The sequence below is a fragment of the Synchiropus splendidus genome, chromosome 12, assembly GCF_027744825.2.
Source record: "Synchiropus splendidus isolate RoL2022-P1 chromosome 12, RoL_Sspl_1.0, whole genome shotgun sequence".
Taxonomy (NCBI): Eukaryota; Metazoa; Chordata; class Actinopteri; order Syngnathiformes; family Callionymidae; genus Synchiropus; species Synchiropus splendidus.
The window spans coordinates 1,796,944-1,822,574 of record NC_071345.1 but is presented as its reverse complement, the minus strand read 5'-3'; the positions used below and the strand labels follow the sequence as shown (position 1 = coordinate 1,822,574).

Below are 25,631 nucleotides of genomic sequence, written 5' to 3'. Positions count from 1 at the left end.
ACACACACACACACACACACACACACACACACACACACACACACACACACACACACACACACACACACACACACACACACTTTAAAAGCATCCTCATCTTCCTCACTCATGTTTCAGGCGATCGGTTCCGTCCAGCTCCGGGCTTCGCTCCGGACTTGACTCTCACCTTCCCGCCATGGATTCTCCCGCCACGTCCTGCGGCACCAGAACCGGCTTCTCGGTTCGGGACATCCTGAAGATGCCGGATCGCGGCGCCACGGAGGAGGAGCGGGCGGAGGCCGGGGCCAAAGCGCCGGGGTCCGCGGAGGACGCGGGTCGGTTCCGCCGGAGCGGAGGGTCCAGTCTGACACGTGAGGCCCGCCGTGGGGATTTGGGTTTCCATGTAATGACGAGCCGAGACCCGCCAGGTGAAGTGGACTGTGACGCGTGAGGAAGCGTGTCGTTGCTCGAGATGGTCGCGGCGGTGACTGAGGTTGGGATTATGAAGAAAGTTAGTTCAGTGTCAGAGGATCCCGTTCATGTGAAGATTTGATCCCGCGTTGACGCGCCAGTCTTCACCATTCATTTTTGTCGTACGAAGTGGTGAATTGTTCCGTCCGTTCATTGTTCCAAATTGAACGCGCGTGAATAATCCCGCCAGATTATTTCCCTCCTAGAATGATAAATTTTTATTTTTATTTTTTTTTAATCTCCTGGCGGGAAATAAACCGCTCACCGCTGCTCTGCTCTCGCTCCGCAGGGCGCGGCCTCCCGCCGCGGGCCGGGGCCGAGCCTGGCCCGAGCCCGGCCCGCGGCCAGGACTCCGGCGGCGCGGCGGAGCGCAGCCGCGGCAGGAAGCGGCGCGTCTTGTTCTCCAAAGCGCAGACCTTCGAGCTGCAGCGTCGCTTTCGGCAGCAGCGGTACCTGACGGCGCCGGAGCGCGAGCACCTGGCGGGACTGCTCCACCTCACCCCCAACCAGGTTAAGATCTGGTTCCAGAACCACCGCTACAAGCTGAAGCGGGCCGGGGCGCAGCGCCAGCTGGAGGCGCTGCGGCTGCTGCCCCCGCGCCGCTCCGGCCTCCCCCTGCTGGTGAGGAGTGGGAAGCCGTGCGGGCGCCACCTGGAGGCCCCGCTGTGCGCACACGCCCCGCTGCTGCCCGCCGTCCTGCAGCCGCCTCCCGGGCTCCAGCACCTGTACCGCTGGAGCTGGTGAAGACTCGGACCGCACTTGGACCGGAACACTTGAACGGACGACTTCAGTGACACCTAGTGGCGACCTGCTGAACCTTGACCAGGTTGGGCCCATCAGAGTGGAACGCCCCACATCGTCATCGCAGGAGGAACTGGACGAGCCGGCCGCAATCCAACATGGCTGCCCGGCGGTTGACCCCAGACTTTGGCAGGTCCGAGTTGAGAGCGCGGGCTCACAGATGGCCACTAGGGGTCGCTGAGGACGCAAACGTGTCGTTTATGTAGAGTCTTGATGTGAACGTGGTGGTCACGTGACATGCTGGTGGTTTCCTGGGGATCGATGTGAACGACTGTTGTGACGTCACAACACCTGACTCTGAACTGCGCGGGACTTGTTGAAGTTAAATAAAGCAGCTGCATCACCGAGTCGCAACTTGTTTGTTTGGCGCGTGCAGGGAACGCAGTGACGTGACTCCAAATCGAACAGTGGCCGCGCTCCCAGTTCCTGGCAGCAGGCGGCAGCAGAGCTCCGAGGACTTGGAGCTGTTAACTCGGCGCTGAGCTGCGAGTGACTGGAAGTCGCCCCACATTAAGAGTCGAATACGTCAGTGTGTCTGACGTCACTGTCTCCCTAAACCACCACTCTCACCCACGAAGTGCCATGACCTCTGACCTCCACGACGGAGGTGACGTCATCAGCCGCCAGCCCAGCGCCGCGGTGACGATGAAGATGCTGGTGGTGATGAAGGCGACGCTCAAGCTTTGCGGTTTCTTCACAACGAGTTCGGCAACAAGCCTCTGAAAACACGTGATTACAAGCGACGAGCCGCACCTGGAACCCGGTCCAGGCTCGGAGCTGCGTGTCCCTCCGCGGCCCAAACTAGATCTGCCGAGGATTCCTCACGTCAGTCACAGGAGGCCCCGCCCCCCGAGGTGTCTGGGTCCGGCTGGAGTTCTGGTCCCACCAGCAGCTGGACTCCAGTCCGGACTCAGAAGCAGCAGCCGAAACAGCGGGGAGTCCGGGCCGCAGACCCGCGACCAGAGCCGACCGGGACCGGAGATCATGACCTTCAGCCCCAAACACGCCACGCCTTTCTCGGTCTCGGACATCCTGAGCCCCATGGAGGAGCAGTACCGGAGGTTCGGCATGATGGATCCCGCCTACCGGCACCAGCAGGTGTCTCCGCCCGGGAGCCAACACCACCAGCAGAACCTTCATCACAACCACCTGTCCTCCTCTTCATCAGCATCCGGCCCCGCGGTTCTGGGCCCGGGCGGGTCCTATCACGTGACTCAGTTCACCGGTCCCGTCGGCGGGTTCTGCAACGGGGGCATCGGAACCATCGGAGAGCTGCCGAGCTACCCGGACACGGTCCGGGCGGCGGGAGCCGCGGCCTGGTACAGCAGCCCGGAACCGCGGTACCAGACCAGTAAGAGCAGACAACTTTTCCCCTGGAAACATTTTTAGACTACTTAAGGCATTTTTTTCCCTTCTTTAAATTAAGAGATTAAATAAATTTAATCTCGAAGGTTTAGAAAGACAAAACCAGCGAGGAGCGCGCGCTTGACCCGAAGCCCGGTTTCGTTCGTAATAATGATAAAAATAAAAAATGAAAAATAAATAAATAAATAATAATAATAATCAATGATAATGATGACAATACAATCAAAAAACGAAATTTAAAATCACATTAAAAATCCGCTTGAGTTTTCCATCGCTTTGTGTGTGTCGCTCCTGTTACTTAAAAATCTAGCGCCACAAATCCTCTTCATCTTTCCCGTCACAACTTGTGTTGTCAGCTCGGTTCGGATTCCCTCGCTAAAAAGAAAAAGAAAATTAGCTTTGTGATTAAAAAAAAACAAAACGTGTGTTTTAGACTCTTTAGTTTCTGTGTCTAGACTTCACGAACGGACGGCGGTCGGGCCCAAACCCGTCCGTCCTCCGAGCTGACGCGGCCCACTCGCGTGTTTCGGATTCATTTCCAAACAATAAAAATCGATTTCGTTGCAGTGAAGAGACATGATCGGCTCCTGACGTCGCTCTGGTTCTGAACTCTGCCTTTCGCTCCAAGTTTCCAGGTTCATGAGCAGTTCGGGCGGGATGAGCGTGACGGCGCTGGACTCGTCCTCCAAACCCGCGGCCGGTCTCGGTCCGCGGAGGAAGCGCCGGGTTCTGTTCTCGCAGGTCCAAGTCTTCGAACTGGAGCGTCGCTTCAAGCAGCAGCGGTACCTGTCGGCGCCGGAGCGAGAGCACCTGGCGGGACTCATCCACCTCACGCCGAACCAGGTTAAAATCTGGTTCCAGAACCACCGCTACAAGCTGAAGCGGCAAGTTCGGGACAAAGCGGCCCAGCACCAGGACGGCGGCCTGTGCGGGGACCCGCGTCGGACCTGCGACTCACCAACACGGGCGAAGAAGAGCGGAACCGGGAGCCGACAGGGCAGCGCCGGGGAGGACGCGCCGTCCCGGCCGCTGACCTCGGCAGAGGAGCTGTCCCCGAGTCCGCCGACACAGACGGACGAGACGCTGATCGAGTCTTACTCGGGCGGTGTGTTTGGCGCCAATTTACTGTTGGGCAGGACGTGGTAGAACGGACCAGAAGAGCCGCTTCTGGACTGCGGCGCCGGCCGGAGTCGGAACTGCCCATGGACTATTTTTTTTTTAAACCTCGGAATCTCTGGAGGTTCCGCAACGTTTGGAGCAATAAAGCGAAACTGTGAATCAGAACCAAGCTCAATTCTTTCTTTCTGAATCCTAACCGTTCGCGCGAGTTCCGAATTTGACTGAGGCCTCGGCAGAACCGAGCCCGAACACGAGTGAATTGAGCGAGGGAAAAATGAAGAGTAAATTGAAACATCGACTGTCAGTTTTTATCGAGACAGAAGTGAAAACTTTGACCTTTCAAATTCACTCAAGCCAAATAATTCACAGCAGATCGAAAAATCATAAAAACAGAGGGGAAATTAAAAGTCTTTTTCTCCTGATAAAATCAAGAATGAAAGTGCTGACATCAGCATTTGCACTGACGAGGGTGAGCAGCAGAGACACCAGACCACTGGAGACATGAGACGCTTTAATGCACTTCACTTTGGAGTTTCCTCTCAAAAACAGTTAAAAATCATCAATAGAAAGAAAAAAACAGGGTAAAACAGAACGTGTCTCCTTCCCTCTCCCCCCAATCCTGTGGCCTCTGGCTGGTTCACTGCCACTTGTAGCGCTGGGACGGCGGTGGCGGCGGGAAGCCTCGGGCCGAGCTGAAGCCCTGAGAGACACACACACACACACACACACACGGTTGGACATGTTTGCGGCGAGGCGAGAGTCGGTGGTGGTACCTGGCTGTGAGGCCCACGGTTGTCGCGGCGATTGCGCCACTCGTCGCAGCGCTGGAACTCTCCGGGTCTCGGGCCGCTCTGCTGCCGATTCTGGTTCTGCTGGTACGCCGACGGCTGGGACTGCATGGACCGGTTCCAGCCGGTTCCGCCGCCCTGGAACTGCTGCTGCCTGCGGGACGGGCACCAGCACGGGTCAGAGAAGGTGCGGGTTTGGAGCCAGGTCCAGGTCAGCGCCGGGCGCAGCGCTCACATGAGAGCAGAACCTGGGACCCCCAGAGGAGCAGGACTCACCGGGAGAAGCGCTGCTGGTAGGAGCCGGTGGCTCCTGCAGGGTGGCTGCTGCCTCTGGAATCTGAGCAGAAGACAAGGTGAGCTGAAGCGGGGCCCGAGTCACAGGAGCGGCAGCCACAAGGTCACAGGGTCACGTCCACTTCAGCCCCTCCCCCCGGCCTGTTGAGGACGGTGCGGGGCAGGACTGGCCCCCTCGCCGGGGACACGCCTCGCCATGAGCCGGGTCCAGGGGTCACTTCTAAATGAAGCCTTCAGATGGTGGCGCTGGATCCATTAGCATTCTGTGTGCAGCCGGGGAGAGCAGCTTTGAGGCGGCAGCAGCAGCAGCATTGTGGCTCCTCAAGTGGCTCGGCTGCGGCGCCGCACAAAGACACTTGAGAAAAGCTTCTTCTAGGTTCAGCGTTGCCACGGCGATGGCCAGCTGCTAGACACGCCGTCGCCCAACTCGCTCTCACCGCCACCTCCCTGCGAACACAGGCTCCAGAGAGGCAGCAGGTCCTGGTCCACCCGACCCTCAGCCTGGACCCAGCGAAGTGGCAGGAGCCGGGCGGGGCAGGACCAGAGGCCAGGTCCGGGAGGAGAGGGCCCGGATGTCTGCGAGCACCGCGGGTCTCCTCTGGAGTGGACCACCCAGCCGGCTCCAATTAAGCAGCCTCCAGCGCCGCTCAAAAGAGAGCACAAGTGGACACCTGTCAGTCTCCCTAATGAAGCATGATCTGAGGGCCAGCGGGGCCACAAAGAGCCACAAAGCCCAGCGCCCCAAACCCCAGGCGCTAACAAGACGCCTCTTTCATTAGTCTGCAACTGTTCCGGTTCTGATCCGACCCAAGGAGAGGCGGTGGAGAGCCACACCGTCTTCACTGAGTCTCCACTGACAGACGGAAGCTTGGGGCCCAGATGGGCTCGGGACAGGGGCCGGTAACTGAGAGGAGAGAGAAGAAGTGCTGGACCTGGCACCAGGCTCTGGTGGAGCGCAGAGGCCGTGGTGCTGCGCCACAGAAGGCCGGCCCATTACAGCCAGTCAGGCCCAATCCAAACGAGTCCATCTGGGACTGGGACCCGTCACAGTCCAGACCACACATCAGCTCAGACCCTGGGGGGCGGCAGCTGAAGCAGGACGCGTGAGTGTGTGTGTGTGAGCATTTTGCCGGTCCCCACATGTCCAAACTTCAATTCAAACTAACTGGGCTCCAGTCGGGTCCAGAGTCCTGGTTCAGGAGAGCCATTTGTTTAGGAGGGTTAGGTTCAGGGGAAGCGGCTGGGGAATAGCAATACACAGGGATAGCAATACAAACGTGCGTGTGTCTTACGTTGTTGGAAGGGCGGGCAGCTGCTGCCGTGGGGCGGGCGGTAGCTTCTGTGGCTGTAGCTGCTGGGCGGGGGGGCGTGGCCATAGTGACCACGGGACTGGTGGTTCCTGTTCACACTGTGACTGTAGAGAGAATGGAGTCAGGCCATCGTCACCACCATCTTCCTCATCAGCACCACCTTTACCATCATCCAGATCACCTTCATCACATCACCACCACCACCTTCATCATCATCATCATCATCATCATCATCATCATCATCATCGCACCCTGACTGACAGGCAGGTTCTCCTCCCAACAGTAGTGCCTTCATCAACTGGTCATAATGAATTCAGGAACACGCGTCCAGATGTTCATTTATTCACTTTTGCTTGATGATAATACCAGCGTGCGAGAGGAGCGGAGATATAATCAGAGAGGAAGACTGGAGCGAGTCATGTGCCAGACAGCTGCGAGGAGCCTCGCGCTCTTCCTGCCGGTGAACTTAGAAACAGCAGCTTCACAGACTCAAACTGGGCCCTCAATCTCACACACACACACACCTCTACGCCGCTGTGGTCACTCACCCCAGCGCTCTGAAGCCAGACTGGTCCAGGTGAGCCTGCTGTCTGTTGGGGTTGAAGCCCAGCTGAGGTCTCCAGGGCTGGTGGCTCCTCTGGTTGAAGTCTTCAGGCTTCAGGACTTTGCTGGGAATCCTGAGGAGCCAGAGTGGTGAGCGAGTGGTCCTGTGTTGCGTCAGTAGGAGCAGCAGAAGCCGTGGACATGAACTAGAGACTCACTTGGCTCCAGACAGCAGCACGGCCTTGAAGACAAAGTCCGCTTGGTACTGAGGATCCGAGAACTTGATGCTGGACAGGACACAGACTTCAGAAGGCGCTCCAGCACCAACTCTCTAGCGCCCCCTTCGGAGCAGCCACTCACCCGATGGAGCTGTTGAGGGCGATGTCTCTCAGCATGGGGATGGGCGAGCGCACTGGCCTGGGGGGCAAAGGTCAGGGGGAGTGAGCGGCCGGCGCAGCGGCGTCCCTGGACTTCAGCAGGAATGTGCGGACGTGGAGTGGGTTCTTACTTATCTGGGAGAATTGGGTCGTCATCAAGAGCTAAAGTACCTTGGATTCCATGGCAGAGCTCGGCAGGGATCTCCGTGCCCTGAGGGTCACACACAGCCCACGGTCAGGTCTGAAGGCAGCGTGCGGGCGACCGGCTGCAGGACTTACCTCCGGGGTCTGGCTGCGGTACAGCTCATGGATGAAGTCAAAGAGCGGGTGAGACTTGCCCAGGAAGACCACGTCACTGCCCAGGCTGTTCCTCTGGACTGAGGAGAGGACAAACACAGTCAGAGACGGGGACTCCCGCCATCAGGACCAGGGCGGGTCTGACCTTCTTCAGGCGTGAGGTCGGGGTAGACCTCAGCCAAGGCAGCTCTCAGTCGGCGCTCGTCCACAAACGGCAGCAAGGCCACTCCTGCAGGAGAAGAAGAAGAGGGGGGGCGTGAGGACAGCCGGGCCCGCCAGACCCAAGTGCCCCGAGGACTCACCCTGCCAGGCGTACTTCTTCCCGTTCAGGTCGATGGCAAAGTCGTCAGGGTAGAAGTCGATGATGGACGAGTCCTGCACACAGAGGCAACAGATCAGAGCTGAGAACTTTCTGTGACGTCAGCGGGCGAGGAGACACTGACCTCCCTGCTCATCAGCGCTCGCCATGTTGGCGGCAGGAAGTTCCCGCTGGCAGCAGGAAACACGCCCATCAGCTGCTCCAGGGGCTTGAACTGCACACACACAGACAGACATGAGGCGGGCTCTGGAGCTGGTCCCCGCCCGGAGAACCGGCCTCACCGGCTTGGTGTCCTTCTCAAACTCAGAGAACATGTCCTTGATGTCCTTGAAGTCGGAGGCAAACGGCGCATAGTGGAACGGGAAGAACCACTTCCAGGAGGCGCATCCCTGCAGGACACAGGTCACACGTCAGGACGCACGGCCAGCGGGTCGGCTGCAACATGGCTGTCACGTCTGCATCTTCCCCACAACACAGGATCTCTTCAGAGAACATGAAGTTAATATCTTCTCTGTAACCTTCAGTGGACGACTCCTGGAAGCTTAGACACTTCAGCAGGTGACATTTAGAATCATGTCGGCCCGCAGTGTCCTGGGCCACATTACTATTCCTGCAGCCGTCTGTGTGTTTAGGCTGCTTCAGTCTGGGACCAGGGAGCGTGTGTGTCTCACGCACGCACGCACGCACGCACGCACGCACGCACGCACGCACGCACGCACGCACCCAAACCTTTGTTTGAAAGGGAGAGCGCAGGAACCAGGCGGACTGGAGCGTGACTGTGTGTGAGCCAGACTCGCACACCTCCTGGGCCCGCTAATGTATGTGTCACGGAGCCGGCGCCCCCCAGAGACCGGACGAGAGAAGGCGGCTTGATGAAGCCTTAATCCTCAGGCCACTTGACTTAATGATGGAGACGTGAAGCTGGCGCTGGCTCTCCGAGTGAGCAGATGTGATGTCACTTCCTGCCGTGCTGCAGACTCACCTGGTAGTAGTAACGCAGCACCCAGCACAGGCCCTCCACATAGGAGCGCACCACCTTCTTCCTGAACTCCTCATCGCTCAGATCCACGTCAAACTTGGTCTTGTAGTACCTCTGCTTCCAGCCATCCTCCCACAACCTACACACACGCGCGTGACACAGCATCAGTCAACTGGCTGAAAACAAACAAGCTTTTTTCCCTCCCAATTCACTTGCTGTTGCAGCTATGTGGAGTTTGAAACGGTGAAAGCCTGGAGTCCAGCCAGTCTCTCTGTGGCATGAGATCAAGTTAGGGACTCCAGTTCATTGAGATGACTGGGTGGGTCTCTCGTCTCTCCACTGCCCGTGTCCCTGTGATCAAGCCTGCACTAACTTCTCTCTCATGACTCGGACTTGCCAGGAGATTTGGAACTGTAATGAAGTGGGTCTCCCTTCATCTGTGGAGAGGCTCCCTGAGCAGCCTGCACCGGGACAGTCTCCATGAATACCAATTTAGTCTCACAGATTAAGAGGGAGGCAGAGAGTGATGGAGTGAGAGGGGGAGAGAGAGAGGGGGAGAGAGATGGAGCAAGAGGGAGAGACAGAAAGATGGAGGAAGATGGAGAGAGAAAGAGAGGGAGACAGAGAAAGAGAGGGAGGGATGGAGACAGGGAGTGAGAGGGAGGGAGGGAGGAAGGAAGGGAGAGGGAAAGAGGGAGGGAGTGAAAGAAAAAGAGGGAGAGAGAGAAAAAGAAGCAGGGAGACAGAAAGAGGAGAGATGGGAGGAAGGGAGAGGGAGAGAATGGAGAAGATGGAGTGAGAGCAAGTGAAATGGAAAGACAGAGCGATTGAGAGAGACAGAAAGAGGGACAGATGAAGGGGGACAGAGAGCGATGAGAGAGTGGGAGAGAGAGGGAGGGAGGGAAAGAGGGCGAGAGATGGAGAGGGAGCGCTCTCCATTCCACTCTGGCCTGTATGTCTCCTCTCAGGAAACGTGTGTTGGCAGCAGCTCACACACTCCAGCGTGGCCTGCTGTGCTGTGCTGTGCTGTGCTGTGCTGTGCAGTGCAGTGCAGTCCATCTCACCTGACATGGTCTTCAGGCTCCGGCTCATCATCGCTATCGATGGCCTTCCTCTTCTGCCCCCTGCTGTCGGAGCTGGGGCCTGCAGGCGACTGTGCGGGGACAGAGGACCCACGTGTTACTGAAGCCCGGCTGCACAGGTGCACCTGAGCAGCGTTGGTCAACTTACGGTTCCGCCGTTCTTCATCATGGCCTTCAGCGACTGCGCAGCATCCTGAGAACAACAACCTTTGATGCGCCAACTAAACTTGCACAGTACAACCGCAAGACAAGTGGCGCACCCTGGTGATCAGCTTTGGTGCTGTCACGTAACAGAGGCCCCTTTCCTCGGCCACGTGAAGAAAAACAACTGACCTTGTTGTGGGACTCCATGGACTGCATCCTCATGTTGTAGGCCTGGTGCCGCGCATTGTGGACCACGGCGGGCTGCCCAGGCCGCCCCAGGGCGTGAGGGGCAAAATGGCCGCCGGTCATGAAGGACGGCCCCTGCTGCTCCATCTGAGAGCGGCAGCACGGTTACTTCTCTGACACCAGTGTGGCTTTTGAGGGGCTCACCTTCATCCTCTTCTTCTTCTCCTTCATCCTCTTCTTGAAGTTCTCCTGCAGACAAACACAGCATGTGACCACAGCCCCACCAGACCAGACCGCGGGGAGGGTGAGCTCTCACATCATCTTCTTTGCGCTTCTTAAAAATGTTGTCCTCCACCACGCCAACCGACGTCATGATCATCTCCACCCGCTCCAGGTTCACGTAGCCGTCCTCGGTCAGGTAGCCCTGGGAGAGGAGCAGGTCTCACATGACTGACACTCCACATGCTCTGTCACCTGACTCAGACTGGTGAAGAACAGTCGCTAAAGATGGTTCGAGTGAGTGGCAGTTTCAGTAGAGTGGTGAGCAACGACCGGGTCTCTACCTCTGACCAATCACCGGTGGAAGTGATCGAGCAGAGAACACCACTGACACCGGCAGTTCAAAACGTAAACATAAACTCTGCATCATCATCATCATCATCATGACCTGCTGTCAACACTCACTCCAGTTTTGTGCACCACGTCTTTGTAGATGTTGACCAGTCGATCGATGGCGCCCTCTCTGGAAGACAGCAGAGTTACACTTGAGAGTCGAGTCAGAAACAATCAACTCATTGCCATCACCCTTTCCCCAGCCTCTCCCCCTAAACCTAATCCTCCATGGCTCACCTGAACCAGGACTCTGAACCAAACTTAAACCTACTGTAATTTCCGGACTATAGAGCACACCAGAATAGTAGCCACACCCATTTAATTTAAGACGCCACAGGTTCAGTGGTGCACCGGCTTAAAAACGCTTTTCAAAACTAGTTTTGAAAACAGGGTCCAGCATGGAGAGTGACGAAATAGTGGAAACAAGCTGTGTAATACGGAGTGTCTTGATTGGTCCACGCTGCTCTCACAACACCTTGAACACAGTGAGAGAGACTACTGCATGATAGTCTGATAGGTGATTCGCCTGTCCTGGACCGTTGCACTGCGCTCCTACACAGCACCAGTCTCCTGCAGCTCCCGGCTGCTCACCTCAGTGTTAGGGCAGTTTACACAGTTGTTCTTGAACAATGTTGTCGGCCCAGACATTCATCAGACCCTTTACATCTATCATGTTGGTGTGGAGTCGCGCTGGAGGAGAGGAGCTCACCGCCGTGAAGAGTTTCCCCAAGACAACATGCAGCTCTCCAGCCGGGATCAAGTCCGCGGCAAAAAACCGACCCGCTTGTGTTCACGTCTGACTTTTGAGCCGAACACACTTGGTCTAGAGACAGTGTCTCACATCTTTTATTCACATTAAAGCCCTCAAAATATGCCATTTTCGCCTGTGTTCTGACACCACAGCCGGTCTCAGCGGCTGCTTCTGGATTCCACACCTCCAGGAGATCCACTCTGTTGACGGAGCTGTGGACATACGGGCGAAAACAGCGCATTTTGAGGGCTTCAGGGGTCAATAAAAAACCTTGGATTTCATCATCTCTGATTTCAGCCTGTAAATATCCATATATTAGCCGCGCTGCTGTATAAGCCGCGGGGCTCAGACCGCCAGGAAAAAGTAGCAGCTTATAGTTCGGAAATGACAGTAATTATAATGACCCAGTTATTTTGAAGCCTTCGTGGTTCACAGTTTGGACCTGTGGGCACCACGATAAGGTCCCCACGAGGATAGTGTTACACACACACACCTCTCATCTACTGGACTCACCGGATCTCCAGAGATGGAAGGTGGGGCAGGAAGTCATTGCCCACAAAGAAGCACATGAAGACCCAGTCGTCCACGCTCCTCTCAAAGTCGAAGGGGAAGGGCAGACTGGCCATGGTCAGCTCCCTGGACAGATACTGCGAGAAGAGCAGGGACATCAGTGGACCATCATCACCGACGCCGGCCGGGCACCTGTCCACCACTCACCTCTCTCAGCACACACAGTCTGATGAAGATGAACTCCTGCTCGCACACCGGCATGGAACCTGCAAACTCATCGTGCTGCAACACCATGTGGAGACGTGAGCCACAAGGAGCAGGCCAACGTTGGGCGGGCAGGGCGTCTCACCTCTCCCCTCTTCTCGCGGGCCACGCCCTCACATTCCTTCAGCTCGTGTCCCACCTGCCCGCAGAGCGCACAGGGTCGCGGCTTGTTGGGTTTGAACTCCTCCCTGATGATGGTGAAGTTGGGCTCATGTGTGGCCAGGCCCAGCATGATGAGGTCCGCTGGTGAGGGGAGCAGACAGAGAGACTGATAACCCTGAGCCCATCGCTCACCTGGTGTTCCAGCAGAGGAGGCTCTCACCGTCAGCTCCACACAAGCAGTGGTGCGTATTTGGGTCGTGGTGCGGCTGAGCTGTGAAGAGGAGAGACCAGTCAGCGCCCAGGTCAGATCTGTCAACTCCACCAATGTCACCTCTCTGTCTTCGGATGAAGTCCATAATTTTGTGCTCCCCTTCGCCCGGCACACTGGCGTCGGACAGGAAAACCTGCAGACACCAACGTTCAGACACACAAGTCCCTCTGGGTGTTTCCTGCAAGTGAGCCAATCTCACCGTCACGTTGCTCCATCCGGGGTCGTTGCTGAGTCTGTCTGCGATGTAATAGCGGAGACACTGAGCCAGGTTGTCCATGAACTCGGTCCCCTGAAGACACACAAGACACACAATGGTCTCCACTTTCACAGGAAGGAGAGCAGAGCAAAGACACTCACTGGAGTGATGCAGTTACTGTCGAACCGTTCCTTTATCTCCTCAGGAGGAAGGTAGCCGCCTGTGGAGGAACAAACCTGTCTCAGAGACCAAGTCAACCCTCAGCTCCCTCTTCAAAAAGCCGGCTGAAAACTGGCTGCGATTTTGGTCAAGCTGCTAATGAGATGATGGTTTATACAGGAAATAAGACGAAAAAGTAAGAGCCATTCCAGTGAAATGTCAAAATATTGTTGAAAGACTATTTTTGAAACATGAACAATAAACCTCCCCGCAAGTGCTCCAAGCCAGGGGGGTGGTGGTGGTCCTCAGACGTGGAGCATCATCAGATCCACCATCAACATGTTCAACGTTTGACTTTGTCCTTCCCTAAACTTAAGGTCTGGCATGTGTTTCACCTCTGAGTCATTGTTGATGGTGGTGAAGTCGATTGAATTCAGTGGAGTGAAGATCCAGTCTGCAGTGTCGCTCACACACACACGTTATTGGTGGCGTGAGCCACGTTCAAAAATAGAGAAGTCAAATAAATGGCGCACACATTTTTATATGTAGGAGGATCACGATAAAACCTATGAATTCCAAAAATACATGCACAAGGGACATACGCTGCACGTGAACCAGCAACCTTGTGACACACAGTGTGCTTTAACTGCTATACCGCCGCTAAGTCAGGTGACCAGCTGTTCAGCTGAGCCTCATAGCCAGACATGTTTGTGGCATGTGGCTCTTTTCAGCAACACAGTAAAACAATGTGGCTTTTAGCCTCGGACTGGTGGACCAGTCCTGCACCAGGCCATAGCCCACAGCCAACAAATGGTCCACATGAAGCCAAAATCTGAACAGCGTCACTTTTCTACCATCATCAGTGTGTGTGTGTGCGAGACCTCTCTGGATAATCTCCTCTCTGATCCGGTTCTTCTCCTCCACCAGCTCCACTCCCTCCTTGGAAGCCCGGAAGCGGCGAGAACGTTGCTGGTTCATTTTTGCCCGTGGGGCCTGAAGAGAAGGACAGTCGTGTCTTTGAGTTGTTGGAGACCAGGACCAGATCCAGCCACAACACGAGGACGGCTCGGTGCTCACCACGCCATCAATGGCCATGTACAGTACTCTTCTGGGCCTCACAATGTTGAAGAGCCGGTCGATGTAATCAAAGATGGCCACCATCATCTCATCCTCGTTCTTGGGTGCCGGCCTGCAGAGAAATGCCTTCATATGTCACTACACTACACTACACTACACTACACTACACTACACAACCCTGAGAAGCATCTGCTGTGGGGTCAAGAAAAATCCCTATATCCAGTTCAAAGATTTCCAAGTTTTCCCCACAAAACATTTAAGCTCAATCATCTAGGTTTCATAGTCATGTGCGAGACACCTACTTGTCCTCAGGATGCGTGCACGGGTGAATGATTCCATTCATGTCCAGGTACAAATTATCAAACTCCACCTCATTGGGATTGGGTTTGGTGGTGTCGACGGGGATCCGGACTCCGTTACATTCTTTGCCCTGAGTGGACGCAACAGAGTCAGAGACAGAAACGTTTGCCTAGACATCGTGGCAGCACAAGATGAGTGGGTGGAAATGCTTCATTCGAAGCGACAAGCAATTGTTCGTGTCCACCGTTTGGTCAGCAGAAGACACGGAAGCTCGGGTTTGTTTACAACTGCGGCATCGCTACCCGCGTCACCTGATTGAGTGAAGCCTCGTTTCAGACAAATGCCTGCGCAAAGTGACGCTAGTTCGGACGCTCCTACATGGCGAATTACAAAACAGTTATTCAAATGTGCAGAAGAGAGCTAAGTGTGATGTACTATCTCGGCGAGTTGCCGGGAGCTAACGCGCTAGCTAACGCTCACCTTCTCCTCCACACAGTGCACGATGATTGACGGATATTTGCGGCTCAGCCAGCGGAAAAATGCCGGGACTCCCATCTCCGGCTAGATGTGGTGTGTTTCTGAGCTTGAAAAAGTCGTGCAATAAAACGACAAAAGACCAGAGTTAAAAACAGGACGAGATAAACACACAGAGGAACATGCTGTTTCACCAAGAACTTCCGGTTCACGACCTCGACTTTATTGACACAGCGACACCGGAGCGACGGTGGGAGGAAGTGGTACTGCTGCGCCGCCGGTTGAAGCTGATCACTCGAGTCGGAGTTGAAACTTGTTTACCTCGTTGAGCTCACGAAACGGGACGACGCCGCAGCTGCAGTCGGACAGACACCGGGGAGCGCGATGTGAGTAGGCACTAACTGGCCCTGACGCTCCCGGGTTAGCTCCTCCTGTCCGCCAGAGAAACCAACTGAATATGTCGAATATTTAGTTCAAGCCCACACCAAACGTAGACGCAACAACTCTTTCTTCTCCAGCTTGATCCGAGGGGTCGAAAGTGCACAGAGAGAAGAACTGCTCTGATCATTTTCCCTGACATGTTTACGCATCATCTCATTTTCATCTGTCCTGGGTCTGGAGAGCAAACTTCAGTGTCGACTGACGGATGCAGCAGAAACACGTGTGCGAGTCATGCGTCTTCTTCATCGTGTTGTTGACTTCAGAAGGTTTCTGAACCTGGAAGTCCATCCGACTCCTCACTGCGTGCCTCCCCTGGTGGTGATGAGACGCCTGTAGATATTGTCGCTTCCCCAGACTCGGGTGGAACTGACGTCATGGAGGAACAGTGAAGGACGAGAGCGCCATCTGTTGTGACGTAAAGGGTCTGCTCCTGGTTCCAGTTTCAACAGCCGATTCTTCTTCTCTCAATGAGGACAGCCAAGAGAGACTCCTGCAGCAGGACCTGTGAGGACGACTCTGACTCGAGCGGGAGGAAACTGAGGCCGAGATGCGGGTTGTCCTCTGAACCTTTATGTGTCCGTGGCAGACGGAGGAGAAAGTGGCGAGTGAAAGGAGTTTGAGAGGACCCCTCAGCTTGGCTCCTCTGTCCAGTCACTTGTGAACCAGGGCCCTGGAGGTGTTGTTCCTTGCAGTACAGCTCTTGTTGATTATGACCGAGAAGAGCCTGTTGGTCAGTGGAAGATAGACCCTGGTTCTGCAGAAGGCGGCCCAACGTAGGCTTGAGCTGGACACCGGAGCGACAGTCTTTGGTGATGACATGAAAAGCTCAGCAGGAATATCCCCGTGTGCTGGCGCCACCACGCTGCCCTCACATCCGCCCTCCCAGAAGAGACGCGCCTCAGATTAGCAAACTTAACTGGAGATGAGCTGCAGAGATTTTTCTCACTGAAGTTGGCAATGAAAACTGCGAACCCTAGCAAGACCTGGGACTGGTCCCGGACCGAAGAGCCGCCAGAGTCCAGGCAGGCGTAGGCCTCTGCGGACGCTATTGTGACCACTCACACGCTCACACAAGCATTATCAATGGAATAAATCGTGAGGTCAGGTGTCACTGTCTGGGCGTCTCACCTGGACTCTGCTGCCACCTGCTGGCCCTTGTCTCCTCGGCGATTGTGCAACAACACAGCAGCCGTGACTGTTGTTCACTTCCTGCTCCTCAAAAGACAACATTTGTTGTGAACCCCACCGAAAACAAAAATCAGTAACCCCCAGATAAGGCCTGCTCGCCGCCGCCGCCCGCTGTCAAGGCCGCCCCCTGCTGTGGAGGGCGCCACCCACCACATTAAACCTCGCTACAAAGCGTGGCGCCGCAGCTTTGTGTGTCCCAGCAGGACGCCAGGCAGCGTTGGTGGTCTGCCACGGTGCCCCCTGGGCGGCCAGTTTCTCCAGCTAACTAAAGGCTACTGCGTTGTTTACAAATTGGTGAGCGCGTGAGCAGCGGGGCCGCACGGATGCTCTGGATCTGAATACCATCTTTTGATCTGCAGACGCCGTCGTCTGCGGCCGTCTTCACCAAAGTACAACCTTCATTGGCAACAAACACCAAAGGCACATTACATGTGGAAATGAAGTCGAGAGGTTAGCGTTAGCCGCTTGACCCCGAGGCTGGTCTAACTCCATTTACCGAGCTCAACGCTGAGATGCTTAAAAGTTTGTTGCTCTCAGCAGGAAGTTGGAGATTAAAACTTCAGAGGGATATTTCCGTCATTAGACTGTGATCCGGCTGTGCAGACGAGGCCATGAATTAAACATCAGCTGCCAAAAACAGCCCCCGGAACAAACAAACGTTACTTTAAACTGGCAACAATGATGGCTGCTCCGTGGTGTGTGTGTCAGGGCGGCCCTGATCCGCTGGGTTCCAGGGGTGTGGTGGTGGTGGTGGGGGCGCGCGCTGGTGAGCAGCCCTGGACCTGACCACGTCAGAGGCTCTCTTGCTTGAGCAGGTGAGTCACCGAGAGCTCATTAGCGGGTCCTCGCCCGCCGTCCCAGTCAGCCGGGTAATGAGCGGTCGCTACTACGCCTCCGCCTTCACGGCTGTAACAAGCTGCTGTGTGTGAAGGTCGCAGCGTGAGGCTGGTACACAAACAAACAACCTCCGGCTGGACCAGGCAGCAGCGGCAGAGAGGGACCTGGAGCAGAGCCGCCACTCGCAGGCGGCAGCTCTTGTGTAGGATGGACCTCAGAGTCATAGCCTAGATGTGGGGGGGTGGGGGGGTCTGAACTCCAAACAGCTGGACGTCAGCCACATCAGCAACAAGCCGACCGTTCCAAACCAGGCAGTCTTCACCATTAAACTATTCACTCCTTATTAGATTAGATTAGATGATATAAAAATAAATGAAAAGACAATAAAGCCTTAAGTGATATGAACACATGAATGTTGATTCAGCTCGGGTTGACAAATATCAGCTTTTGGGGGAAAAAAACATCATGATTTAGATGAGTTATTTATTACCGTGTCGTTATTTCAAAGCACTAAATCAGTGAGTGTGTTTATTGTGCGAGTGTGTGTGTGAAACATACCTTGTAGGGCCCTTTTACTGGTCCCCACGAGGCCCAGTCTCAGTCTCAGGGTTCAGACTTGTTCAGACGGGTTCAGGTTAGGTTTAGGGCGAGAGGCTGGGGAAAGGGTGATGGAGACAGACAGACGCGTGTCTGTGCTGAGGTCCGTCAGCCGGTGGATACAAAGTCAACGTGAACAATGAACGCCGTGATATATTTGGGTTCGGTGTGTGGAAGGACACGAACACGTCGAGAAAAGCTCAACTTCAAAAGTCAAGTCAATCAAAGGAATCAAACATATCGTCTCCCTAACGCCTCGTGACGTCACCACATCGCTGGACCGTTGGTTTGCGCCGATCCCCGCCAGGTCACGTGGTGAACCTGAAGCGCGGCACCATGGCGGTGGCAGTCTCCGGGTGGCCCGGGTCACTCTGCCTGCGCGGTCCTCACCCGGCCCGACGCGCGTGACCTGACTCGGCTGACTGGCGGGACACTCGCCAAGTCGCTGTGGCAGAGCTTAAACTGACGTCGAACACGGAATAGTGCGGACGAACGGGAACACCAGCTTGGACGAGAAGTCAGGCTCCTGGTCCGGAGGATTCCTTGGCTGCTAGTGCCGCCTGCTGGATGAGTCGAGAAATACAGGGACTCGAAAAGAAAATCACTGGCCTGAGGAACTTCAACAAAATAAATGGAACATTAGTCACCTGTCGACTGCTGACCTGACATATCCATCTCCATCATCATCATCACCTTCCGAGTGTCGAGTTCTTCCTCGGGGTGACGAGTGCGAGGCTCAGGTGAAAACGACAGTCCAGACCCCGGAACAAGACTTCCGGATCACTCCTGCTCCGACGGTGGGTCAGTCCCGGTCAGTGCCAGCAGGCGACGCTGTTGACTGTGACACGAGCAGCTGTGAGTCTGGAGCGGGATGAAGCGCGTTGAGCGAGGTTCCGATGACAAGCTTCATCATCATCATCATGACGTGAACCTCACGCCATCCTCCGTGAAGCAGCAGTCTCACCCTCGAGCCCGGTGCCAGCCAGAGTCAACCAGGAGTGAGACGTTTACTGAGGGTCATGATGGTGTGTGTGGCGAGCAGCTCTGACCAGCCAGGACCAGGGACGGCCAGCGCTCCGGACAAGTCAGAGACTCGGGTGACACGTGACCAACTTTATTCTTAGTCTTGTCGGTGAAGAACTGCTGTCCCAACACAAACTACTGTGCGCTAGAGGTCGTGATGCTACAGTCGACGACGACCCAAGTCACGAGAGTGAGCAGCGCGCTGAAGGGTCCGTGGTCCCTCCCCACTCTGGCGCAGGAACACAAGGCCCAGTGGTCACCTACAACTTGGCGGAGGAGCGGCCCGTCTTCTGCAGCAGGAAGGGGGAGAGGACTGCGGCGACCCCTTCAGGCCGGTTGAGATGGCAGTGATGGTCCCCGGGGACGCTGACCAGCGTGGCCTGCAGGTCACATGATCAAGCTCAGGCACTTCTCGGTTCGCTCCTGCTCCAGAACTCACCTGCTGGGCTCGGTACACCTGCAGGAGGCGGGCGGCGACTTGGTCACGCTCCGAGTCGGGGTACTGCTTCTTGAAGCCTTCGTCTGCACTGTCGCAGCAGAGACAAGCGTCAGGTGGTCGTAATGTTTTGGCCACTTCAACGTGAATTCCTTTACGTGACGATGAGGACCGCAGCTCGGATCTTCATCTGCAGCTGCAGCATGTGCTCCACGCTGATCCGCACGTTACCCTGGCGACAGGACAGACCAGAATGAGGGGGCGGGGTCAGAGGGGCAGGAGCTTCTGCAGCTACACACCAGGCTCAGAGCAAAGTCCCGGGAGAACTGGAAGCCTGCAGGGCAGAAGAAGACCTGGTCAGGGTGGCGCTGCTGCTGACACAGGGCTACGGTGAGGACCCACCTCTATCCACGTCCACCAGGCCGCGCCGCAGCAGCACGCGCACCGACTCTGGCGTCAGGCTCGGGTTTGCAACCGACAACCTGCAAGAGAGCAGGACATTTCTGGTGAGCGCAGGGCCAGGGCCAGGGCCGGCTCAGGGGGCTGGACCTTTCTGCAGCGCCCTCATACGAGTAGACCTTGGGCTTCTTCTCCGTGCTCTCCAGCTGCAGCATCCCGTCCAGAACCTGCCGCAGTCGGGCCGGCACTTGGGCCTGCCACACCAGACGTCGCTCATGAGCAGAGCAGCCTCTCAGCACCCGCTGGGAAACTCACCGCTTCGCTGGGCAGGAAGCCAAAGGATTCCAGCAGCACCAGGTTCTCCACCATCTCCGGGTACAGAGCGCTGAACTGGGACAAGCCGAGCATGAGAGGAGAACCCGACCCGCTGGACCCTCCTGCTCACACTCACCGTTCCTGCCACATTTCCACCTGCAACACACACACACGCAGCCAGGTGAGGGGGGCTCTCTGGGGACCAGCACCGGGAGGACTCACCCATGCTGTGGCCCATCAACGTGAAGTGGCTCCATCGCAGCGCTGCAGTTGTCGGGCAGATTCCCACGTCCAGCAAAAAAAAACAGGGGTCAGAAGTGAGCGGCACCAGAACCCAGACCATGTGGTCAATACACACCCTGGACGACTCGCCGGACATCTGCCACGTAGGCGGTCAAATTGTAGAAGGTTCCGGGAGGCCGATGTGAGGAGCGCCCGTGACCCGGGAAGTCCATGGCCACGTACCTGAAGTCTGGAGGAGAAGAGGTCAGAGGGACTGAGGCACGCGAGTCCATTGACGGACACGCTCTACTCCAAGTCTCCAGAGAGTCCATCTCCAAGACCTGCTCTTGGTCTGGGGGGGGGACCAGGTTCTGATCCCCAGGTCACTCAACGACTCTGGTGTCATGACCAGGCAACAGATGAGCACTGGCTGCGTTGATATGTAGCTGACTGGCTGAGGAAGAAGTAGAGCGGCACCTGGAGGCAGCAGGGGGATGAGGGTGCTGAAGGAGCCGCAGTTGTCGGCCAAGCCGTGCAGGCACAGCACCGGGTGCCCGTCCTCAGGGCCCCACACCAGACCGCGGATCTCGCCCCAGGGCACCCGCACGTGGAGTTCTGAAACAGACACATTCCGTCGGGGTCAGAACCTGAAGTGGCGCCGCCGTCGCCCGACTGTTGTGTTGTCGCCCGACCGCGTTTACTAAAGGAGGCGTGGACGACCCGGGGCAGATCCAAACTTCTCAACGGCCGTGTTGACACAGAAACGAGTTCCCCGTAATGACACCATTACCATCTCTTCCAACTGTCACTCCACCGCAACAGTTTGAATCAAACTCCGGATGTGTTCGCTTGAGAACGTGGACAGTCCGCGGTTCTGTTGTGGACCTTGACGCGCTCCACACCTCGGTGACTGACAGAGAGACGGCCCATCTGGACCGGCATAACCGCCCCACTCGGTCGCACCGTCTTGAGAAGTGACGCCTGCGTCTTCATCAGCTGCTCTGACGTCCAACGCAGTGACAAGGGTTCGCTCTGGACCCGCCAGAACCACAGCTCCTGGATCAGTTCGACAACAAAAGTGCTCGTCGGAACTCACCTTCCGGCGTCATCTCGCGGGATCACTGTCGTCTCCTGGACACTCCGACAGCCCAACTCGATCTGGAAGTTTAACACACCGACCTCTCTGGTCTTCCGAGATGTGGACCGGGTTTAGACTCGCCTATAGGGCAACAAACGACGAGGAGCCGCGAGGTGGGCCAATCAGCGCCGAGGGGGGCGGGACTAAACGGAGCCGGTGACGCTTATTTCCTACGTGAACTTCAGCCCCCACAATCCATAGCGGTAACGGACACTTCCGTGTTTTTGATTCATCGCTACGGAAAACGTTTAAAATTACGCGAAAGTCAGAGGCGACACGCGCACGCGAACACGCGCCGCGTGAACAGCGTTCGCTTTGAAGACTCCTATTCTACACGTCACCTGGTGGGAGGGGCCTCACCTGCATGACGACCGAAGTCAAGTTATGAGAACAGGAGCACCGTGTCAGCAGTGGGGCTCCTCAGGGGCCAGGCTCTGGGACACGCGCTAACAAGGCTCCGGGGAGCTGGATCAGAGAGGCAAACAACACCTGCACCTTCCTCCCCACCTGAGTCACATGGTCCCAGCTCAGCAGCCCCGGGAGCACGGCGTCACGCCGCGATCCAGGTCCGACTGACACACCCGGTGACACCTCCAGCTCTGGAAGAGCGTTAGCCGCTATAGCTGAGCGCAAGTGGCTACACTAGAATGCTAGCTACTGTAGAAGACCGCTAGCCGCTATAGCCGAGTGCTAGTGGCTACATGAGAATGCTAGCGATTGTGGAGGGGCATTAGCTGCTATAGCCGAGCGCTATTGGCTACCTGAGAATGCTCGCGGCTATAGCCGAGCGCTAGTGGCTACCTGAGAATGCTAGCTGCTATAGCCGAGCGCTAGTGGCTACCTGAGAATGTTAGCCGCTATAGCCGAGCACTAGTGGCTACCTGAGAATGCTAGCTGCTATAGCCGAGCGCTAGTGGCTACCTGAGAATGCTAGCAACTATAGAAGAGCATTAGCAGCGCTGACAGAATGTGTAGCAAGTGTAGCGGAACGTGTGAAGAATACAATGCTGTGTTTATCTCTGGTGTTACGCAGTGGTCAGTGTCAACGGCAGCTATACACTTCCAAAGACACACAAAACATTTGTAGCAAAAGACAATGTTTATCAAGCAGGTGGTTTGCCAAGGAGGAGGATCGCGTCGTGATTGGCTGACTTGTACCGCGTCACTGTCAGAGGGTGAAAAAACGGTGCATTTTTGTACATTTTTGTTGTGTCTCCTGTGTTGTCTAACCGTCGCTTCTGGTCTTTGTGTGACGGCCAATAAAAGCAATAACCTGTACTCCAGGAAGTAGAGCGTCTGCTTGCTAAACAGCTTTTACTGTGGAAGTTTCACTTATATTTCGATAAAAGGTTCCGGAGAATCGATGTCACACGATGGGTCTGACGTGCACCTTGGCTGTCGGAACGCTTGGTCACCGGCGGTTCTGACCGATCCGACTGTCCTGCGGAATCACAAGGAGACAGGAATCTCTTGGACCTTTATTCACCTCATCACAACCATCCAAGCAGAAAGACTGCACAAACCAGTGCCGCATCAACACACACACATGGCTGAGTCCAGTTGACGTGGCCAGGAGGTTTACCACAATAAATAAGGAACTCAAGGCAAATAAATAGGTCATAATCATAATAAATAGATCAATAAATAAGAAGGTGATTATTCACGTCAGGGGAGTTTAAGGCGTTTGACAGCAGGGATCTGTCTGGAGGCTTCAGCGACACCTACTGGTCAGCCAAAGTTAAAGCTACACTTCTTAGGTCTACGAGCACTTGTGCAGAGGCGCTGGAAAATAGAGTGGAGAGCTGCGTCATAAAAACAGGACCCCTGTGGCTGCAGCTGCCGGAGAGCCCTTGAGCAAGGCGCCGAGTCTCGTCAGGCCAAAACGGGTTTTCATTCGGCGGTCGATGTTGTCATATAAGTGCAATTTACAAGCGTCGGGACCGGGTCTGACGGAACGGGGTGTGGGTCAGCAGGCGGGGCGCAGCAGCACCACCTGTCGGCTTTCGGACGGGTGACACTTGTTGATGTGCCGGGTCAGGACCGGGGAACTGTAGAAGGTGGCGGGACAGTACTTGCACGGGAAGACGTGGCACGGGTGCAGGAGGCGCGTGTGCTGCTCCAGACCGTCCTGGGTGGAGCACCTCTCTCGGCAGACGGGACACGGGTGAGCGCTGGACCCGCTCTGGGCCCCGGGCGCGCCGTGCTGCGTCGCCAGGTGCTTGCGCAGGTAAGCGTGCCGCCTGAACCTCTTCCCGCACTGACTGCAGTCGTAGAGTCCTTCATCGGAACCGGACTCTGACGGACCGGGACTCGGGGAGTCTCTGTCGCTGGAGCAGTTGGGCCTAGGTTTATGCCAGCGGCGGTGTGACGCGAGGTTCGCCGGGCAGCTGAACACTTTGTCGCACTCCGGGCACCGGTACTCGACCCGAACTATCCTGGAACACTTGTGCTGGGCCAGAGAGAAGGGGTCCGCGTACGCCTCCCTGCAGAGCTGGCACACGAACTCCCCCAGGTGGACTCGGTCCGGTCCGGGTGGCGACGGTCCGACGGGCTTCACCTCCGCCGGCGCCTCTCTGATCCGGAGTCCGAGCACCGGAGACGTCGTGACGTCATCCTCAAAGTGCAGTTTCCGCGTGGCTTTGGTTTTCTTGCCGGGCGGCTTGGATTTGCTCTCCGCGTCGCTGGACCGCCGCTTAGGCGCCGCGTCTCCGGTGCCGCATCGGTTGCTGTTGCTGGTGCCGATTCTGAAGTCCACGGGGGCGAACAGGTGGTCCAGGGCGGCTGCTGTCGGGAAGGACTCGCCGGAGACCGGGGACCCGAGGCTGACGCGTCGCTCCTGGCAGGCGGGCCGGGTCGGGCTGTGCAGCGCCTGGTAAACCGTCTCGGGGTTTCCAAACTGGACTGGTCGGACCTCCTGGTTCGGAGCCGCCGCTGCAGCCGCGCAGGTGGGCGTGACTGGCGGGCGCGCGCCAGCGGGTTCCGGCACTGCGTCGCCCTCCTCGGACCGAAGCCGATAGGAAACCGGGTTCGGTTTCTTGCTCCTTTTCACCAGGAATCCTCTGGGCATGTTGAAGGCACTTCCGCTCCAGTCCGACGGAACCACGGGACGCTGCTCTCCTCCTGGTTCAGCATCGCTGCTCTGGTTTTAAGCAGAACTCTTCCCCCCCCCCCCGCCCTCCTCCTCCCCCCAGATCCCCACGGATCCTCTCATCTTGGACCAATCAGAAGCAGCGGAGCTCCCCGTGGATTTGGGGAGTGGCTGTGTGGAGACGGGAGGGGGCGGAGGGGGAGGCAGATGTACCTGCGGGCTCGCTTGTCTCCCCCCCACCCGCCGCTCGGGCACACGCCGGGACTTCACGGTCTGATGAGGCTGTCGACCCACGTGCCGGGCTTTGTGTCTCTGTGAGCGGGGTGCAGCTGGGGGGCAAGTCCTGGAACCAGAGTCCAGCGCGCGCTGGCCCACCTTTCCATCAGCAAACATCATTCATGTGCGTCACGATAGCAGCCACGCACGCGCACTGGACGGGTTCTGCTTAAGAGACTGGGCCGGACCAAGAGGTCCACTGGAGAACCAAAGTTTGAAGTGAAACGGAGACCTGGGCTGGTGGTGCCGCTGGAGTCATCGTCTCTTGAGGACCCAGCACTCGAGTCCCGGGGCAGAACAAACAGGTCTCCTGGAGTCAGTGACTCGTTGGTGAGCAGCTGTCCCTGGTGAGCGGGTCTGGCTGAGGACATATGCTGCTCTCATTTCTCACCTCATTAGCATACAGCTGCACAGGGACCCCCCAGACCCCCGCCCTTCACCCAGCCTGTGATTGGTCGGGGCTGGTGACCTGCTGCTGAGTATGATGCTGCCAGGACCAGCTTCTCGCATGGACTCAGATTAGCGGGGATTAGAGATGTTGACATGAGATTAATGAGCGAAGCAGAAACGAGATCAGATGACAGGAAGGCTCTTTGTCGAGCGAAGCTCTGAACCGAATCCCTCTCATCTCCCCTCCTCTCCATCACCCCATCCCTGCTGCAGCCGGGCCTCAGTGCCGGTGGCGTCACCTGAGGTCAGGTGCTGTTCTACAGCGGAGTTGATGCTGTCGCTGCCTGCACGACACAAGTGTGGGCCACCCCATGTAAACGTAGGAGAAATCTGGGGCAATATTTTCACAGATTCAGCAAATATTTGTCAGATTTGAGACACAACACTTAAAACTAAAGGATAGATCTAACTCTACATATCAGCACTTGGTTTTAACACTGACAGAGATGAA

The 25,631-nt window shown here is 56.5% G+C and overlaps 4 protein-coding genes across 8 annotated transcripts; 1 reads left to right on the top strand and 3 right to left on the bottom strand.

Moving 5' to 3' along the window:
* The first annotated feature begins 2,111 nt into the window (after positions 1-2,111).
* Positions 2,112-3,868, top strand: nkx2.4b (NK2 homeobox 4b). Its single transcript, XM_053881382.1, has 2 exons — positions 2,112-2,602; positions 3,245-3,868. Exons 1-2 carry the CDS (start codon positions 2,236-2,238, stop codon positions 3,760-3,762), a joined length of 885 nt encoding a protein of 294 aa, XP_053737357.1. The 5' UTR covers positions 2,112-2,235; the 3' UTR covers positions 3,763-3,868.
* A 250-nt stretch (positions 3,869-4,118) lies between these two features.
* xrn2 (5'-3' exoribonuclease 2) lies at positions 4,119-18,023 on the bottom strand. Of its 5 annotated transcripts, none has more exons than XM_053881608.1 (33): positions 17,795-18,023; positions 16,340-16,426; positions 14,777-14,879; positions 14,299-14,426; positions 13,997-14,108; positions 13,801-13,912; positions 12,922-12,980; positions 12,764-12,853; positions 12,625-12,697; positions 12,514-12,564; positions 12,277-12,434; positions 12,135-12,209; positions 11,931-12,064; positions 10,739-10,796; positions 10,371-10,478; positions 10,259-10,303; positions 10,058-10,201; positions 9,873-9,917; positions 9,707-9,795; positions 8,646-8,781; positions 7,945-8,052; positions 7,788-7,877; positions 7,647-7,719; positions 7,490-7,573; positions 7,327-7,424; positions 7,179-7,258; positions 7,031-7,087; positions 6,889-6,957; positions 6,676-6,804; positions 6,110-6,231; positions 4,800-4,860; positions 4,509-4,677; positions 4,119-4,435 (listed from the first exon to the last, which is right to left on the bottom strand). In XM_053881608.1, the coding sequence occupies exons 3-33, from the start codon at positions 14,849-14,851 to the stop codon at positions 4,373-4,375; spliced, it is 2,895 nt and encodes a 964-aa protein (XP_053737583.1). In that variant the 5' UTR covers positions 14,852-14,879; positions 16,340-16,426; positions 17,795-18,023; the 3' UTR covers positions 4,119-4,372. The 5 variants fall into 5 exon arrangements, with proteins under 5 accessions (XP_053737583.1, XP_053737582.1, XP_053737581.1 ...); XM_053881607.1 differs by having other exon boundaries at positions 16,340-16,420; XM_053881606.1 differs by lacking the exons at positions 16,340-16,426; positions 17,795-18,023 and adding an exon at positions 14,965-16,314.
* Positions 18,024-18,908: 885 nt separating this feature from the next.
* LOC128768346 (serine hydrolase-like protein) lies at positions 18,909-21,544 on the bottom strand. Its single transcript, XM_053881171.1, has 12 exons — positions 21,325-21,544; positions 20,706-20,843; positions 20,365-20,478; positions 20,229-20,270; positions 20,143-20,162; positions 20,007-20,081; positions 19,842-19,945; positions 19,695-19,774; positions 19,592-19,626; positions 19,451-19,524; positions 19,296-19,383; positions 18,909-19,236 (listed from the first exon to the last, which is right to left on the bottom strand). The coding sequence occupies exons 1-12, from the start codon at positions 21,335-21,337 to the stop codon at positions 19,117-19,119; spliced, it is 903 nt and encodes a 300-aa protein (XP_053737146.1). The 5' UTR covers positions 21,338-21,544; the 3' UTR covers positions 18,909-19,116.
* A 1,496-nt stretch (positions 21,545-23,040) lies between these two features.
* On the bottom strand, positions 23,041-24,433 carry insm1a (insulinoma-associated 1a). Its single transcript, XM_053881516.1, has one exon. It carries the CDS (start codon positions 24,431-24,433, stop codon positions 23,333-23,335), a length of 1,101 nt encoding a protein of 366 aa, XP_053737491.1. The 3' UTR covers positions 23,041-23,332.
* Between the last annotated feature and the right edge of the window lie 1,198 nt (positions 24,434-25,631).

Bases quoted from the DNA above. Each gene is read 5' to 3' on its own strand.
- LOC128768346 (XM_053881171.1), bottom strand. The intron at 20,479-20,705 runs GTGCCGCTCTAC...CTTCTCCTCCAG, and splicing joins CATCCCCCTGCTGCCTCCAG to ACTTCAGGTACGTGGCCATG. The intron at 20,271-20,364 runs GTGTGTATTGAC...CGACAACTGCAG, and splicing joins TGTCCGGCGAGTCGTCCAGG to CGCTGCGATGGAGCCACTTC.
- insm1a (XM_053881516.1), bottom strand. From the start codon at position 24,433: ATGCCCAGAGGATTCCTGGTGAAAAGGAGCAAGAAACCGAACCCGGTT.
- xrn2 (XM_053881608.1), bottom strand. From the start codon at position 14,851: ATGGGAGTCCCGGCATTTTTCCGCTGGCTGAGCCGCAAATATCCGTCA. The intron at 6,958-7,030 runs GTGAGTGGCTGC...TGTCCTGTCCAG, and splicing joins GCCCTCAACAGCTCCATCGG to CATCAAGTTCTCGGATCCTC. The intron at 4,861-6,109 runs GTAAGACACACG...TCTTCTGCTCAG, and splicing joins CTGCCCGCCCTTCCAACAAC to ATTCCAGAGGCAGCAGCCAC.
- nkx2.4b (XM_053881382.1), top strand. From the start codon at position 2,236: ATGACCTTCAGCCCCAAACACGCCACGCCTTTCTCGGTCTCGGACATC. The intron at 2,603-3,244 runs GTAAGAGCAGAC...TTTCGCTCCAAG, and splicing joins GGAACCGCGGTACCAGACCA to TTTCCAGGTTCATGAGCAGT.